At 55.4% G+C, this 17,335-nt stretch overlaps 2 protein-coding genes across 2 annotated transcripts in view; one reads left to right on the top strand and one right to left on the bottom strand.

Annotated features, from left to right (window-relative positions):
- The first annotated feature begins 1,786 nt into the window (after positions 1–1,786).
- GPR3 (G protein-coupled receptor 3) lies at positions 1,787–5,028 on the top strand. The gene is made up of 2 exons (XM_032303346.1): positions 1,787–1,908; positions 2,994–5,028. Exon 2 carries the CDS (start codon positions 2,999–3,001, stop codon positions 3,989–3,991), a length of 993 nt encoding a protein of 330 aa, XP_032159237.1. The 5' UTR covers positions 1,787–1,908; positions 2,994–2,998; the 3' UTR covers positions 3,992–5,028.
- Positions 5,029–12,547: 7,519 nt separating this feature from the next.
- WASF2 (WASP family member 2) overlaps positions 12,548–17,335 on the bottom strand; it is an 85,433-nt gene continuing 80,645 nt past the window's right edge. Inside the window, 1 exon segment of the mRNA XM_032303687.1 lies at positions 12,548–16,539. Coding sequence (XP_032159578.1) covers positions 16,382–16,539 — 158 coding nt within the window. The 3' untranslated portion in view covers positions 12,548–16,381.

Below are 17,335 nucleotides of genomic sequence, written 5' to 3'. Positions count from 1 at the left end.
CATTGACTGAGATCATCTAGCCCTAGAAACTCAATTACTACCTGCACACCTATGCCTTCCAGATGTCCTCCTTCTGCCAGATACGCTACTGGTAGCTAACATAGTGCTGAGAATGTGCCGGGCCCTCCCACCAGTCCTGAGGTAGATACTAACATTACCCTCTCTTACAGATGAGAAGACAGGCGCAGAGTGCTGAAGAAATTCCCCCAAAGTAAAACAGCGAGGAAAGGCAGGAACTAGGATTTGACCACCTCTACCCCCAACTCACCACATCCAACTGGAAATGCATCATCTTCCCCAGCCCCTACGCTCTCCTCTTTCCTTGTACTCTGCTGCTGGCCCGTCACCTCCTTCCCCCTGCCCCACACTGACTGAGGGAACTACAGCAGTGCCACGGTCAGGGGAGAAGTCAGTGGGGCCTGGGATCCGAGCCCCTCTGGTTTCCTGAAGCCCTAACCTGATCCCTGTCCTCCACCACCATCCCACAGGCCTGGAGGGATCCACTGAGGATCAAAGCTAGAGACAGAGGAAGAAGCAGCCAGTTTCTCTCCCTCTGGGCACATCTGTCACCTCTAGAAAAGTCAGCTGAATGGTGTATTTTCCTGGGACAAAGGACAGGCAGGGCTGGGGAAGATGGAGCTCCTTCTCCGTGCCCTACCCTGCCAGAATGCCTAAGATGGGGGGTTGTGAGAGGTGCCTGCCCTGGGGACTGTGCTGCCAGGTTTTCTGCTTCCAAGTTCTTCCTAGCTCCCCCTCTCCTGCTGCTTCGGGGAAGTGCCCCCCCCCTTGCTGGCTTTCCAGATCCCTGAATAAATAATTCAGGTTTTGAAATCTTGCCAGACCCACCCCTCCCGCACTGGGAGGGCGCTATTGGGCTGACATGAGTGACGTCATGCAACTCCTTATCCCAGCCCCAGCATCACGAGGACCTTCCCAGGCAGCACCTCACCTGCCTGGTCACTGTCAGTGCAGACTCTCTACCTTGTCCCTCTCACCCTGGAGCTCATTCACCACAGTCACCCGGTATCTTCATTCCAAGCTACCTTACAACCCTCTTCACTGTGTTTTGTCCCCTGGGTACCTCAGCACTTGTGACAGGGTTATGGTGACCTGAAGTCCTATCATCTGGACACTCCATCTTCTCTTTTCCTTGCCATCACCTCTGCCACCCTGGGATCCCTGAGCTCCATCATGTCACAGTCACCCTGACACTGCTATGGTTGCCCTGGGGGCTTCTCTTTCTTTGGCAGCGTCTCATGGCCACCATCCCCCAGGATCCTGTCACCTTGCTCATACTGTCACTGCCACCCACTTCCCTGCTCCTTCGTGCTGCTGTCACCACCACCTCAGGGCCCCATCATCTTGGCAACCCCCATCATCCTCACGGAGGACGCCCATTCAGCTTCATCACTCCGTCTCCGTCACCCGAATTCCGTCGGTCCCTGCCACCTGAGGGTCCCATCACCCCCACAGTCTTTCCAGGGCCCCTTTCTGCTTCCCCTTATATATTCCCCGCAACCTTCCTAAGACTTCTCTAAGGTATCCCACCGGCGCCCGCCCCCCCGCCCCAGAAATCCCGGCCCGCAGAGGGCGCCGCGTCAAGGACAGCGCGGGCTGAGTGGGGAGGGGGCGGGGCCGCGGCCACGGTCGCTTTTTATGAATGGGGGAGCGGGCGGTGCGAGGCCTCATTACTATGCCTCGCCGACGCGCGCTGCGCCCCGGCGCGACGCACCCATTGGCCCATCGGGCCGCTGACGTCACCGAACCAGGGGCCGGGGGCGGGGCGGGGCGGGTGACTCACGCCGCTTCTCCCGCGGCCGCGGGGGCTTCTCCGGGTCCGCGGAAACCTTTCGCCGCCCGGACCCGAGCAGAGCCTCCACGCGGCCCAGCCGCACCAGGTCCCGAGAGGTAAGTAGGGGGCCCCGCTGTAGGCATGAGGCATCCGGAAGGGCACGCAGGATGCTGGGGAGCAGGGCCAGCGGACAGGCTCCCGGCGGCCGGCAGAGGTCGGAGGTTAAGACCGAGAATCCAGAATCTGGGTTAGCAGGCGGGGACCCAGTGTCCGGAGTGTTGAGAACCGTCATCTGGGTGACCCCGCGTGGGTGCGCTCTCCTCCAAGGCCCAAGGCCCTGGAGGGACTGATGGTCCTCTGAGATTGGGCTGGCAGGAGTCATCGGAGGCAGGGCCCCAGGTGTCCGAGCAAGAGGTGTCTCACTTAAGGATCTAGACACAGGGGCAGGATGCGGAGTCAGGCCCAAGATCCAGGTGTCTGGGCAGAAGGAGGGTTCTGACTCAGGGATCCGGGCCTCCAGCAGAGGGTGTCTGTTCCAAAGACCTGGAGGATCAGGCAGAAAGAGGGGTCTGGCGGAGACAGAAGTCTGGGCTCTGGGCTCGTGTGTGTTGGGGGTGGGGCTGAGTTTCTAGGTGGTGTTACCCCAGGAGTGCAGGGTGGGGGCTGGAGGGAGCTTCACGCGCATTCTCTGGGGGCGGAGCCTCGGGCTGGCTGTACTGAGACTCGTGAGGGGTCTGGCAAGCCTCAGAAACTAAGCGTCATCCTCCCTGATGGGGAGGGAGCAGAGCTACCCTCAGTTTAGAGATGTGTTTCCCTTCCCCAGTCCTAGGCCTACCTGGCATCTCCAGAATCCTACCGGCCCCCCATCCACTTATGGTAGTCCTTCACCTGGTTCTCTGCTGGTCACACACGTGGGAGAAAGAGGCCTGTGGGGCTCAGGGAGTTGGAAGGGAGAGTGGAGGGACCCAGTACAGTGAGAGGAAAATAGGTCCCTCCTGGGGTGAGGGTGGGGGTGGGCAGGGGGAGACAATGGTATCCTGGAAGGAGCCCTGGGTCATGAGTGGGGGACAAGGCACTGGGACCCAACCAGGTATCCTGAGGAGACACACTCACAATGTATCCCGAGTGGCACCTTGTCCGGTTCAGACACCTTCGCCCAGCACCCAGCCCTCCAGCTTCTCACAGGGCCTTTCTCCTACAGGTACCATGATGTGGGGTGCAGGCAGCCCCCTGGCTTGGCTCTCCGCCGGCTCAGGCAACGTGAATGTGAGCAGCGTGGGCTCAACAGAGGGGTCCACAGGCCCAGCCGCCCCGCTGCCCTCCCCCAAGGCCTGGGACGTGGTGCTGTGCATCTCAGGCACCCTGGTGTCCTGTGAGAACGCGCTGGTGGTGGCCATCATTGTGGGCACTCCCACGTTCCGTGCCCCCATGTTCCTGCTGGTGGGCAGCCTGGCTGTGGCCGACCTGCTGGCGGGCCTGGGCCTGGTCCTGCACTTCGCTGCTGTGTTCTGCATTGGCTCGGTGGAAATGAGCCTGGTGCTGGTTGGCGTGCTGGCGATGGCCTTTACTGCCAGCGTGGGCAGCCTGCTGGCCATCACCGTCGACCGCTACCTTTCCCTGTACAATGCCCTCACCTACTACTCAGAGACAACAGTGACTCGGACCTATGTGATGCTGGCCCTAGTGTGGGGGGGCGCACTGGGCCTGGGGCTGCTGCCTGTGCTGGCCTGGAACTGTCTGGATGCCCGGGCCACATGTGGTGTGGTATATCCGCTCTCCAAGAACCATCTGGTGGTCCTGGCCGTTGCCTTCTTCATGGTGTTTGGCATCATGTTGCAGCTCTATGCCCAGATCTGCCGCATCGTCTGCCGCCATGCCCAGCAGATTGCCCTCCAACGGCATCTGCTGCCTGCCTCCCACTATGTGGCCACCCGAAAGGGCATTGCCACGCTGGCTGTGGTGCTTGGCGCCTTTGCCGCCTGTTGGCTGCCCTTCACTGTCTACTGCCTGCTGGGTGACGCCCACTCTCCACCCCTCTACACCTATCTCACCCTTCTCCCCGCGACCTATAACTCCATGATCAACCCCATCATCTACGCCTTCCGCAACCAGGACGTGCAGAAGGTGCTGTGGGCCATCTGCTGCTGTTGTTCCTCTTCCAAGATCCCCTTCCGATCCCGTTCCCCCAGTGACGTCTAGTCCTATACTGGTGACCCTCCAGCCCTGATCACTACAGAATTCCAGAATGTTAGGTCCTCCAGGGCTTTTTTCCAACCTCCCAGCTCCACACCTCCAAGACCCAGCTGGTTCTGGAGTTCTAGGACCGGATGTTTCACAAGATTCTGTCCAGATCCCTACAGGGCCCAGCTGGCTCCATGGTTCTAGAATGTTCAGGTGGCCAGGGTTCCACTCAGAAATGTCCCACAACCCAGCTGGCTTGGAGTTCCAGAATGCTGCTGGGTGTTTTATAGTGCCATTCCAAGTCCCTGATCTCCCCCCACCCCCCTTTTGACCTTAATCATGTCACTTTACTTTCGGGTTTCCGAGCTAAAGAGTCAGAGAGGTTAATCACTCAGTTGCCTAGATAGGAGAAAGAAAAATGTATCTATTTCTATGTGCACATACAAAAAGAGTATCTATTTATAATTTATTTATTTACCTATTTATTTACTTATTTATTTATGGCCGGTAAGGGGAAAAAAAAGAGACCCACACCTTGAAATCCAGGCCATACCAGGGTACCCCCCCAGTCCCCACATCCCCATTGCTGACCTCAGTTCCTAGAAGGGGGAAAGGGAGAAAGAGAAACCACGTATTTTGTTATTATTTTTGCTTATTTTTTATCAAAGAGATCATAGAAACCAGAGCCTTCTCCCCAGGCCCGCCCCTCTCGGGTTTGCTGGGAGAACACACCAGCCTCTGGTTTTTTATTTTTTTAAGAAGCCATCACCTGAGCAACCGAGAATTCCTCTGCGCTGGGGGCCGGCTGCCCTCTGGTGGCCGTTCGGGGGAAACTGCAGCCCGGCCAGGCAGCCGGGACCAGAACACGCGCCACCCCAAGTCCACTCCAGCCTGGCATCCAGCGCCACAGCCAGGACCTGGGGGCCAGGCCCCACCTTGCGGTGCCCTAGAGGAGGCAGGGTGTGAGCCAACACCTGACCCCTCTGCCAACCGGGGTATGGCCTCCAGTGCTCCCCTATCCCTATCCCCAACCCATTGCTCAATAAAGAATGATTTTGTGATAAGTCTGTTTCTGTCTCTATACGTGGAGGGGCTGGAGTGGGCCCGATGTGGGCGGAGAGCCTGGAATGGCAGGGGATTAGATCAGACCTGGGAGCCTGTGGAGGGATCTGGGGAAGCTCCAGAGGCAGGGAGGAGTGAGGCTGACAGGTGACACCCCCGCCCCTTTAGAGGCTGAGCTAATGGGCCCCTCTGCTCTGCTCAGACCCAGGCACTGCCAGGCAAGGACCCTACCTTTCTTTTTTTTAATATTTTGTTTATTTTTTTGTCAGAAGGAGAGCACCCACGTGCACAAGCTGGGGGAACGGGAGGCAGAGGGAGAAGCAAGCTCCTAGCTGAGCAGGGAGCCCCCATGCAGAACTCCAACCCAGGACCCCAGGATCATGAATCAACCAGAAGGCAGCGACTCAGCCAACTGAGCCACCCAGGCATCCCAAGGATCCCATCTTTTTCTGAGGACAGGAACCCGGGTGCTAACCCCTTCTCCGGTTGAGAATGCACTTTTGTTTGGAGCTTTGGCGTGAAGTTGATGCTCAAAGCATATCCATCTCCTTAATAACAGCTCCTTCTAACTGTGGGTGTTTACTGTGTGACAGGCACTACGCCGAGTGTACTGCCTATGTTACCTCTTTTATGCTGAACAAGCCTCCCATGGGACCAGCAGTATCTTCTCCATTTTACAGATGAGAAAACTGAGGTCATGGGAGGGTTAGTGACTGGCCCGAGGGAACATCTATTTCCACAACCTGTGCTCCATTAGCCAATGGCCTCTCCTCTCCTTCCTTCCCAAGCCTGGAGCTCAGGACATTCTGGACCCTGATTTGTGTTGGGATTCATTCTTGGAGCCAGAGGCCACATTTGGGAGGAGGTTGGAGGGACTATGGTCATTCTGGAACTGAAAGAGCTTCTTTCCTATCCAAAGGCCAGTGATGGTAAGTGTGTGCATTTGAGGACATAAGTGTGCGGGTCCCAAGTAATAGTGTTTCAGAACAAGAAAGAGTATGTTCACCAGGCAAGGGCAGGCACAGGTTTGGAAGTGTGGCTGAAGAGGAAGCTGTTTCTTGGCTTTCAAGGCCTCTCAGCCTCCCAGGGCTCCCAGGTATGCAAAACCTGGAGAAGGAACTCTTAGAACACTCCCCCCCCCATTATACAGACAGGGAGACTGAGGCCTGATGTCGAACAGTCATTGCTCAAACCCACACAGCTGTGCCAGGCTAAGACTCAGGTCTTTCTCCATTTCCCTGGCCAAGAGCCCTTACACCTAGTGTTCAAGGCTCCTCCCCAACACTGGCCACAAGACCCCAAGGGGAGTGGACCTGCCAACAGGGGCAGGGTCAGAGCTGGTGGAAGGCAGACCTAGGCTGAGCTACACACAGCTCCATTCCAAATACAAAGCAGGGGGTCCCACCAGGTCAGGGGGAGACTTCTTTCCCCACCTTCCTGGAAGGTCCGCGGGAAAAGACACCCACTCAGCAAGCACCTCTCCATGCCAAGCTTTGGCCCAAATATTTCACACATCACCATGACCCTTTGGGTGGTATTGTTCTCCCCATTTTACAGAAGAGGAAGTTGAGGCTCTGAGAATAAAAGCCCTCACTCATTCACTGCCCTCCTTGCAGACAACTTCAGTTTCATAGAGGAGACTGTAATAAAGAACCAAGTTTAAGATTTGGTCATGTCAGAGAGCAGAGGGGGAGAAATAAAGCAGGGAAAGGGCATGGGGAGTACGTGTAATCTTTAAAGGAAGGAATCCCAAGAAAGGCCTCACTGAAGGTGACAACAGATCTACCTAAAGTCACATAGCAAAGGGCCAAACTGGGATTTGAATTTGGGTCCATTTGACTCCAAATCTGTTTCTATCTGGGGTAAGGGAGTGAGTTTCAAGAGGAATTCAGAAACAGCAAGCAAGGAAACCCCGGGCAAAGAGCCCTGTCCCCAGGCTGGGGAGAAGTTGGAGGTCTCTGGGCGCCCCCACACCTTTGGGAGGGGCGGTGTGAAGAAGGGCCTCCTTGCTGCCTCACCCATGTTCCCAAGGAGCCTCCACCAGCAAGGGGGTGGGAGGACGGACCAGAAGGAGAGGGTCCAAGTGCCCATACTATTCTGGCAGGCTTGGCCCTTTGCCTCCCCCATCCCAGCTCCTGGCTCCAGAGCTCAGCAAAGCCAAAGCTCTTTGTCTAGGAGCCTGGGGTAGGCTGCCACGCTGTGGGCCCTAGTCTGTTTGCCTGCCCCTGGTAGTATGGTGGACCTGAGACATTGCTGGAAGTCCATATCTGGCGTCTCTCTGCCTTGGGTTCTGGGCTCAACCTGAGGGATATCTCAGTCTGCTTCTCGGGTTGGAGCGCATGTGCATGGTGGGGTTGGCTGGCTTCTCCGTCCTCCAGGGATTCTGTAGATACAGCTCAGGTCCTCCCTGCACCCCTATCCTCTGCTTCCTCCAGGAAGTCTCCTTGGCTAAGTCCTCTTGTGACCATGAAGATGTGGTTTATACAAAACACCTTGCTATACTTCTCAAGTAAATATTATAGAGAAGTCTTGCCCTCTTCATCAGCATAGGGGCCCCTGAACGCAGGGCTGTGTGTCCCCCTCCAGTGGAGGGTCCTTGAGAGAAGGAACATGTCTGCCCTCTCAAACTAAAGACTTCTCTGTCTCTTACTGTCTTAGATTCATCTGGTTCTCAGCCTGGAGCTACTCAGCACTGGTGAGTGCATGTCTGGTGCATATGTGTGTGGGGAGGGGGTTGTTTGGGGGGTGGGGGGTGTCCGAGGCCCTGACGCTTTTCTACCCCCACGCCTGATACTACCAGCTACAGAGGCCTGGGAGGTGAGCTGGGCAATGGATTGGGGGAGGCAAGGGCTGGAGCCCTGAGCCCTGCCTTCTTGCCTGGGTAAGCCCTAGGGCCCATCTTTCCCTCCCTTCTTCCCAGGTCCTGTGTGGGGGAGGGGAGGAGCCCCGAGTGCTGAGCCCCCGCCGGGGCCATGACCGCCTCTCCCTGCAATAAGTGAGGAGACAGCAGCTATTAATATAAGATGAGTTCACGGGCTCACAGCTTCCGCAGGCTGGAAAACAGGCTCCCGGGGCTGGGGGCTGCGGCAAGTCTGGTCGTCTGTCAGATTCTCTCCTGGAGCCCAGAGCCCGCCAGCCCCACATTCCCCAACTCCTGACACGCTGAGACCTGTATACGTGCATACCTACGGGCATACACACACGGGCACACGCAGGCCGTTCAGAGAACACACACATGCACATACATCTGGACATGCATGTCTAGCCAGGTGTATCTGCACACTGGTACACACACACACACACACACACACCATTGCACACATATTAGCGGGCCATGTCATCTTCATGTGCCTGTGTTTGCATGGGAGCACATTTGTTGATGTGTGCACACACCCTTGCATGCACGAGTATGCACACACAGGCTTGGCCTTGTATACGTGTGTGCACATGGGTCCAAGCATGCTTGCATACCCAGGCCCACTTGCACATCATCGCACACCCACATATACAGACACAAAACTGCACATGTTTAAACAGATGGTATCCCATCGGGTACACACATTGCACATAGGACCACATTCAAGGACGCAAATGCATGTATGTATGCCCCTTTGCACACACAGTCACACAGGCTCCCCACTGCTATCAGTGCTCAGCAATCATGAATTCCCAGGCAGACCCTTGGTTTCCAGCCACCAGGCAGGCTCAGCCTCCCCTCCTTGTCTCTCCCCTCCCCCACCTCCATGACAGGCAGTAAGTGCTCCTGCCAACCTCAATGCCTGCCTTCGGCTTCCCGCCCCCCAGGGGTCCCCAGATCCCTGATTAACCCCCTCGCTAATTGGCCACCAGCCCCTTGACTTTGCTGCAGGCCTTCTCAGGAGCTGGGAGCGAGAGGCTGCAAATTGGCCAAGCAGGATGGGTCTGGGGAATAGAAAGCCGAGGTCGGGTGGGGGTGCTGCGAGCCCAGTGCCTGGCTACAGCCAGCAGTGCACACCGGTACCAGAGCTTAGGGGAACACTGCCATGATATTCTCTGCAGAGGGCACCCCTATGAGTCATGGGTACACAGTCACATGGAGCCTTCCCTGCACACACACTTACACACACTCAGCTGTCATGGGCATAGACTGATTCACTCCACTTTTTTACGCAAATGCATGTGAACATTCGCACATACCCAAAAGTGCATTCATGAACAAACCCAATACGTGTGCAAGCAACATCTGACATGTGCATAAATTTACCTGCCAGATACACAGAAACCATTTATTCATGTACATCAAAACACGCCTTGCAAGCCTGTATACCTAGGATGTCATCCTACACAGACCTATGAATATGCTCCTAAGTGTACTTGTAGGCACATATGAACATGCATTGACATGTGAGTACACACCCGTGGAGTCCAGGCATACATGCACATACCACTCACATGTGCATGATTTCATGCACATACCACTCACGTGTGTGGTACCTTGATGAACAGACTACTAAGTGGCCACGGAGTAGGGTGCCTTTTTAGCCTGCCTCTGGCTTTGCGTAGACTGCCAGTAGGGGTAGGGAGTGGTGGAACCCCCTGGGGTGCAAGTTGCTGATTCCCAGTCTCCATCTCAACATGGAACCTGGGACCTCTGTTGGGTTCCCCTTGGCCTTCAGGGCTCGACAGAAGGGCAGAACTTCTGGGGCGCCTGGCTGGCTCAGTCAGTGGAGCATGAGACTCTTGATCTTGGGGTTGTGAGTTCAAACCCCATGTTGGGTATAGAGATTACTGAACAAAACAGAACAAAACAGAACAAGACGGGAAACTTTAACCAAAAAAAAAAAAAAAAAAAAAAAAAGGGAGGGGCGGAGCTTCTAGCTTTAGTCTCTGTTGTTCTGTCTCTTTGGCTCTGGGCCTGAGCCCAAAGGGAGAGTTCTACTCTGTAGGCAGCTTGGGGCCCACAAGAAGAGGATTTCTCTTTCCGTTCCTGCTGCCAATTTGCTGTGTGACTTTGGGTAAGTTGCTGTGCCCCACTGTGCCTGGTTTCCTCAACCATAAAATAGCACTTAAAAAGCTTTGTTTTGGAAATCCTCCCAGGACCAGCCTGAAGAATGCATGGGGTCGTGTTTATGGATGTGCTTTACTCAGGCATGTGACTTTTGGGAGAGGTGTCCCAAGATGGTGAGACTCCAGGGTGGAGGGTCACATGCATTGCGGTCAACTTAACTCTTTACCGAATAGGTGAGGAAGCTGAGGCCCAGAGAGGGAGCAGTGATGTGGGAGCTAGAAAGCCTGACCTCTGCCTTGTCGGCCGGGAGGTCCGCTTCTCTTGAAATCTGCGTATGGTGAGAGCAGGTGCGCACAATGCCCCAGGCAAGGGCGGATGGCTGCCTGCCTAGGGTGTGGGGGGTGGTCTATGCAGGCCTCTTGCCAACACTTGTACTGAGAATTCTACCATGAGAGATTCTTCTGGCTGTGAAAGCCTTTTTCCTTCTTTCCTTCCTTCCTTCTTTCTTTCTTTTTTTGTTCTGTCCTCCAGCTTCAGACCTCCCACTAGACACCGTCATCTCCTGGGGCTGAGGGACCATGAAGAGCGCCTGAAACTGCTCCCAGCCTCATTATGGAGAAGGGAACTAGCTGACAACCACCCAGAGCAGAACTCACAGGAAAAGCTGCCAGGTTGCCCTGGCCACTGGGCGGCCAGGAGGGGGCAGTGAGGAACTGGCGGCGGCAGCGCGAAGGGAGGGGTGACTCCTGAGGACCGCGCGAGGCTGGCCTGCGATTATGTGTTCCTGTAACTGTGTGCTGATCTGTGTCCTTGTTTGCACAAGGGCAGGGCTCTAGGTACGGTGTGTGCACGTCCCTGGGCCTGGGATCTCAAGTGTGCCCGCTCACGTGTGGTGTCACCTTGTGTGTGTCTGCATGTCTTTGTGCCTGAACGTGCAATCTTCAGGGGGGGGGGGGCGGGCGCACGCGCACGCGCGGGTCCTGGGCACGGTGTGCCTGCGGGAAGCCCGAACCCGCGCCTAGGGACCCACTGTGTACCCCGGCAGTTCAGGGTGCGAGATACCAACTCTCACCGTCTAGGATAGTTGGGCCCTCAGTCTGGCCCACTTGACTTTGGAGCAGGAGCAAAAACAACAGGTACCTGTAAACTTGGGCACCAGAGGGTGGGGCAGACCAGAACGGAAAACCCTAGCTTGCCGCTTAGGACGCTAAAGACCAGGACTCTGGTCTGGGGGAGAATCCGAAAGCTGTTTCAGTTGCATGGTGGACAGAGCGTGATCTCTGGCTTGAGAAGAGACTCCGGTTTGAAGCGTGCCTCCAGCTGCACGATCTCAGGCAACTCAACCTCTGAACTTGTTTTTCTCATGTGTGCCATGAGACCCTTGCCTCGTAAGGTTGAGATAAAGTGTGTGCAGTCTTGGGCAGGTAGTAGGCGCTCAGCAAATGCTCATTCTTCTCAGGATTAGCCCTGCGAGGTGAAGCATGGGGTCACGGCTCCCAAGTGGAGGAGCTGGAATTTAAGCTGGGGCCGCCTGCTTCCCAGAACCACATTCCTCCCCTCCAATTCCCCAGCAAGGGCGGCTCCCGACACCACCATTTTGTCTTCTCCCAGGGCGGGCGTCTGGCTGCCTGTCAGTCACAGGCCTCGGGAAGCCAAGTGCTGACTAAACACAGGCCTGAGCAGGAGGGTGGAGCGAGGGGCTCCGCCGGGGCGAGCCGGCTCCTGCGCCCCCTCCCCTGCACCCCCACCTCCAGCGATGAGCTCAGAGCGACTGGCGCAGCAACTGCTGACAATTCAAAACTTCTGCCCCCTCTCCTGGGACGATGGTGGGTGACTCTCTCTCCCTGAAAAGAAGGCGTGACCAGTGGAGTCACCAACCTTGCTCCCCGCCCCTCTCCCGGGGCCACCCCACTAGGTCCGCTGAGCCCGGAACTGGAACTGGGTGTCTGCCCATAAATTACCCCCAGGGACTGTCACCCGCAGCAGCTGTGCTCGGAACAACCGTTGCTTCCTGGGTAGGTCATTTTTTCAGGTCAGCATAGAAACTCAGCCCCTTTGCCTTCCCAGGCAGGAGAGGGGGTGTACAGCAGCCTAAAAACTTTTTATCGGATTCCGCTGAAAATCATTCTATTTAAGGTAAGTTGCTTGGGTCTGAGAGGCAGACAAGATGCCGGCCAGATGTTGGGAGGCAACATCAGCATTCCGCCAGTGCTCCTCTTCTGCCTGATGCAAGTGGCCAATAGCTACTCTCCCTTGGCCCCAACACACAGCCCTTGCTGGCTGAAGGCCGGGGATCTGGGCTTCTAGGTCCCCCAACCTTCTATACCAAAATGGTTTCCGGCCTTCATCTCCACCTCCCACACAGGGTACACCATCCAGACCCCAAGGGCTCCTGCTCCTTGAGCCTCCCCCCACCCCCAACCAGTCCTCCCTCCAGAGCTCTGGCCACCACCTGTGGCTATTAATGTTGTCCCCTTCCAAACACTTTCCCCCTTAGAGACAGACACACACATGCCAGACGTGGCTGAGTAGCTACAAAGATTTATCAAATTATTTAAAATGTTGGCATTTACATATATGCATGTATAACATAAAATCGTTACTTGGAATCCTCAGGTCACCGGGTGCTAATGTGGTCCACACATGGGCCTGGCAGGGAAACAAAGGAGACCAGGCTTGGAGCCACAGGGCTTTAAAAAACTGGACATCCTCCTAGGGGTCTAAGAGGAGTAGGGTGAAGAAGGGGTCACCTCAGGGATTTGGTTTAATCCTACCCTCATGGGAGAGGGATGCACTTCCAGACTGTATCCCTACTACACAGATGCCCACTCCCTGAAATCGACATGGCAACCACACCCAGAATCCACTGGAATAGGTCCTTATAAATATATTCATATCAGAGAAAACAAGGCACTTTGGGAGCATAACAGCTCACGCTTCTACATGTACATCATTCTAGACAGGAAGTAAAAATTGGTTAGTTTCTCAAGTGAGTTAACTGAGTCAAGTTAATACAGTAACAGAATTGTTCCCTAGCCCTCAATGAGGCACAGAATGAGGCGTATCTCCTAGTGACACCTGGTCCCAGGTCTGCTGGACCCCAGGAGACCTCAAAGCCTGAAGCCCCCAAGAGGCCTGACATCTCTCCTGAGCAAAAGCCCCTCACCCTGGGGCACCGGCCCCCTCCCCAGGCCCGGAGGTCAGGTGAGGGGGACTGCGGAGGGAGGCAGGCTGAGAGCAAAGCTGGGACACGGTGGGAATGCTTAAGCAGGGTCACCAAAGCCACAGAGACCTCAATCTGTCCAAGCTGGCGCTGCAGAGCCGGAGGACCGGCGCCACGGGAAGAGATTTCACATTAGCCCTGACAACACCGCCTCGGCTCTGCGGTGACATTGGCCAGGGTCGTTTCTGAGGGCGCTTGAGCTTCCGCTGGAGGCGAGCTGGAGCTTGGGCCAGCTGCTCTGAGCCTCCGAGGGATCGCACAGCCTGCCCCCTCCCTGTGACCGCTCCTTTGGAATGTAGTCCTCTCACAACCATGGCAAAGCCACAAGTCACTTCTGACACTGCCGATGGAAGCTGGGTCCCTGGGCCGCAGGAATGGGGGCAGGTCTCCGGGGCTGGGCAGACTGGGGAAGGGAGGTGGCTCCTTGCCTTCAGCGCTTAAGAGTCCTCAGGAGCCACTGCTGCACACACTCCCCAGCTTCGGCCCAGTTTAAGTATCACTAAACTTTGCATTCTACAATTACAGGATTCTAAAGACACACAATTACCTGCATAAGGTCCTTTATCATCTTAAAGGGCTCTGGGTTTAAGGAAGTGGGGTTTTTTTTGTTTTGTTTTTTGGTTTTTTGGTACACATATGCATAAAGAGAGCCCAGAGGGCCTCTCGGCTGACTGGGTCCCCAGCCCCCCGAGCTGAGGAGGCTGCACAAGGCCGGCTGCTACAAAGCTGAGCTTGGCTGCATAGATTTTAATGAGAGCGTCAGGCAGAGCTGTGCTGTTGCTCTCCGGGACTTGCAGATCATTACCAAACCAGCTGTAGGATGAGAACACAGCACATCGAAACCCTAGGAGGTCACTGAGCTAATGATCTAATCCTACCTTCCGCAGGCAGTGCCCCCCCTTCTGCCCCCAGCCCTTTCCAGGGCGGACTGTGTCCATTCCAGAAGCCAGGCCAACACCGCCCCCTTCAAGGTCAGAGCAGAATGATAGAATGTGGCTCTGGCTCCCCCTTTTCTGGAACGGAGGGGGATGGGGGTAATTTAGTCAAAGCCCTTAAGGCCCAAACCCTGGCCTGGCCAGGCCCCAGGACTCCTGTTTGGGAGAACCACTGCCCTCCACCTGCCTCTCCAGCCACCGCTGGGCTGCAGCCAGGGACACCTTCAACAGCCATTTTAGGGTTCTGAAGAAAGCACCTTCAGCTTCCAATGTGCCAGGCGGGAGCACACACAGCCTGGACTGCTCAGCACCAGAGCATGAGGCCAGCCCTGTGCCAGACACCTGATGTGAGGAGGGGGAGGAGAGTCCACTCGGCAGCAGCCCCAGCAGGAGGGCACGAGGGCCCCTACAGGCTTGGCCCCCCGCACTGGGAGTTCACAGAGAGGAGGCAGGGGGGAGCAGCCAGCCCGGGCACAGCGGTAGTAGCCATGATTACACGCACTCCTCAAGCCGGAGGGCTTTATGAGGGCTTTGGCAATTACTACAACCATTTGCTGTGCTGGGTAGAGACAGATCCTGTTTCTCTTTGTTTCAGGGCTCTGAAAGCCAGAGAAGCCAGGAGAAGCCGGTTTCAGCATAAGAGGCTACACAATAGTTAGGGCAGAAGAGAAGAAACCTCACTGTTGGCCAAAGCTGACCAGTTTTTTCTGAATAATAGCACCTGTGTATTAGCTCTGGGAAGAGGGGGAGCGTGGGAGGGAACATCACTGCACGCGCTGAGGTGGGAGCTGGAAACGACAGCCAGAGCCCCTCTGCCTTTCAGCCCTCCTCACGGCTGCCAGGCCCCCCTAGGCAGCTACCTGCGGCAGCCATGAGCCCGAGGGACTGAAGTTTCTACAGCTGGCAGAACCTATGCTTGAACTGGGGAAATAAAAGGGGGACAAGTTGCAGAGGAATTGAAAACAGCACCTGTCAAAGCTGTGTATCCCCTTCCTTCTCTCACTACCTCTGGTCCCCCAGAAGGGCAGCTCCCAAGGTCATGTGGTTCAGTGGTGATAGTAAAGGGGGAGCAGGGAATTATAAGACAGGCTACAGGCTCTGAGCAGCACGGATAGGCCTGGCACTGGCTCTGAGCTCTCCTACTGGACTCCCACCTACGGTGAGGTCTGGAGTAGCACAGAGCCAAGACTGTTCTGCCTAGATTCTAGCAAGTGCTCACTATTTGGTCCCAGAAGGCAGAGGTGACTTGGAATCGGGAATTCTGGGCTCTAGAGTTCTGTCACCATCCAAAGTATGACCCAGAGCAAGTCATTTCCCATTTCTACATTTCAGCGTCATTAAGGGCGTAGGATTCCAAGGAGTTCCACCAGTTCTGCAGTCCTGAGTCTCTAAGCTTGGCTCCTGACAGTCAGCAGAGGTCAGATCCCTGCGCACTGGGGCTAGTTTGGTCATCGGTATTAGAAGTTTGAACTGGGCCATGGTAGCTAGAGCACCTGGTAGCGAGGGAGGGCCATTTACGGGACACCTGAACACCACACTCTGGAGAAAGGGCTTGGTAAGGAGGCAACAGACTCAGCCTTCAGAAGGCACCATTTCTGGGCAAAGGGGAAGACACTCCTTAGGGCCTCATGGCTTCTAGAATAAAGGGCGTCCAGACATAGACATGGCTTAGCAAAGGGAAGCTCATCTTGCTGACCAGGGCAGAAAGGTGTGGCAGTCTGGCTGCTCGGGCATGTGGCCTGCTCAGCCCTCTTGGTGCGCAGGAAAGGGGCTGCAAGGATAGGGGCTGCCCCTAAAGGGGCAGGCTTTAGGACCAGAAGATGGCTGGTATTATTTGAAGGGTAAGAATTTTGGAAGAGGACCACAGTTGAACATGGCTCCCAAGGGAAGTTATTAACTCCAATCTAAACCCAATCGAAGGGATCTGCTTTGGAGTATTTCCTTCTCTCAATATGTAACAGTTACTTGAAGAGAAGAGGGAAGATCTCAGCTACCGAATCTGGGGACCTGTCTATGGGGAAATGGGAAAATATATGTTGATTTGGAGGAAGCACTTGGATATATCTTTGGTTGCTTCAGGGAAGACTTTGGCCCCTTGAAATTCTTTTTCCTCCCTTTCCCCCTGCATTAGACTGCTGGGATATGCATCAAAGAAAGCAGCAGGAAGAAAGAAAGAAGAGGTGGGCAGCAGGCAGAAAGAGTTAATCCGACCAGTCATCCTCATCAAATTCAGAGGAATCATCTTCCGAATCGCTATACTCCACGGCAATTCGACGGGACAAGATGGTGGCTACGTCGTTGCCCACAACATCACGCTTCTCTTGTTCTTGCTGCTCCTCAACCCTGCGCAGCTGGAAGCCTGATGTGTGAGAGAGAGAGAGAGAGAGAGAGAGAGAGGTTTAGAAGGTGAGTCAATCTCAAAAGGTCTCAGAATCCACACAGGCCTGAGGAAGGGGGAGTGACTAGGGGTGGACGGAGTCAGGGGAACAGGTCAGGGGAAGAAAGATACTCTGAGAAAGCAAAAAGGGAAAGGGGGAAGCAAGGAAAGAAAGAAAGGTGAGGGTTTATCCAATTCTGGCCCCAGTGCTATAGGCGTGTCAAAAAGGAAGCCTGCCATTCTTTCCATTTCCACACTGGCAGGCTGGTGAGGATGGCACTTCCCACGAGGGTCTAGGTGGGGAGTGGTCACCGAACTGTACCCACTGGGCACGCAGTCTGCCCAGCTGATTACCGCTGAGCTCAACTCCTCTCCCCCAGACAATCCTTTAGTTCTAAGAAGGCTCACAAAGAGCAGAAACCACTCTAACCCACTGGGACCAGACCTAACCTCTGACAGAAAGAGAATAAATGCTCCCCAACAGTGAGATGATGAGGGAGGGCAGGAAGGGGGGAAAGAAGGAAGGGAAGGAGACAGAGCAGGAAGGGGATAGGAGAAAAAGGCCGAGGAGGACAGGGTGAGAAAAGAGAAGAGAAAAGGGAGGACGGAGATGAAAGGCACAGAAGTGGAGGACAGGGCATGACTGAGTGTGGCCAGAGAAGTACCTTCTAGGGTAGTGATGCTTGGTTTTCTCTGAGGCACAAAATGAATGCAAACACAGGCAAAACATCTCTTGTCAATGAGGTCAAAGACCCAAGTTAAGTATCCCTAACTTTAC

This window comes from Mustela erminea, chromosome 10 (genome assembly GCF_009829155.1).
Source record: "Mustela erminea isolate mMusErm1 chromosome 10, mMusErm1.Pri, whole genome shotgun sequence".
In the NCBI taxonomy this organism is placed as follows: Eukaryota; Metazoa; Chordata; class Mammalia; order Carnivora; family Mustelidae; genus Mustela; species Mustela erminea.
The sequence above is the reverse complement of the archived record's forward strand: the minus strand, read 5'-3'. Positions and strand labels throughout refer to the sequence as shown.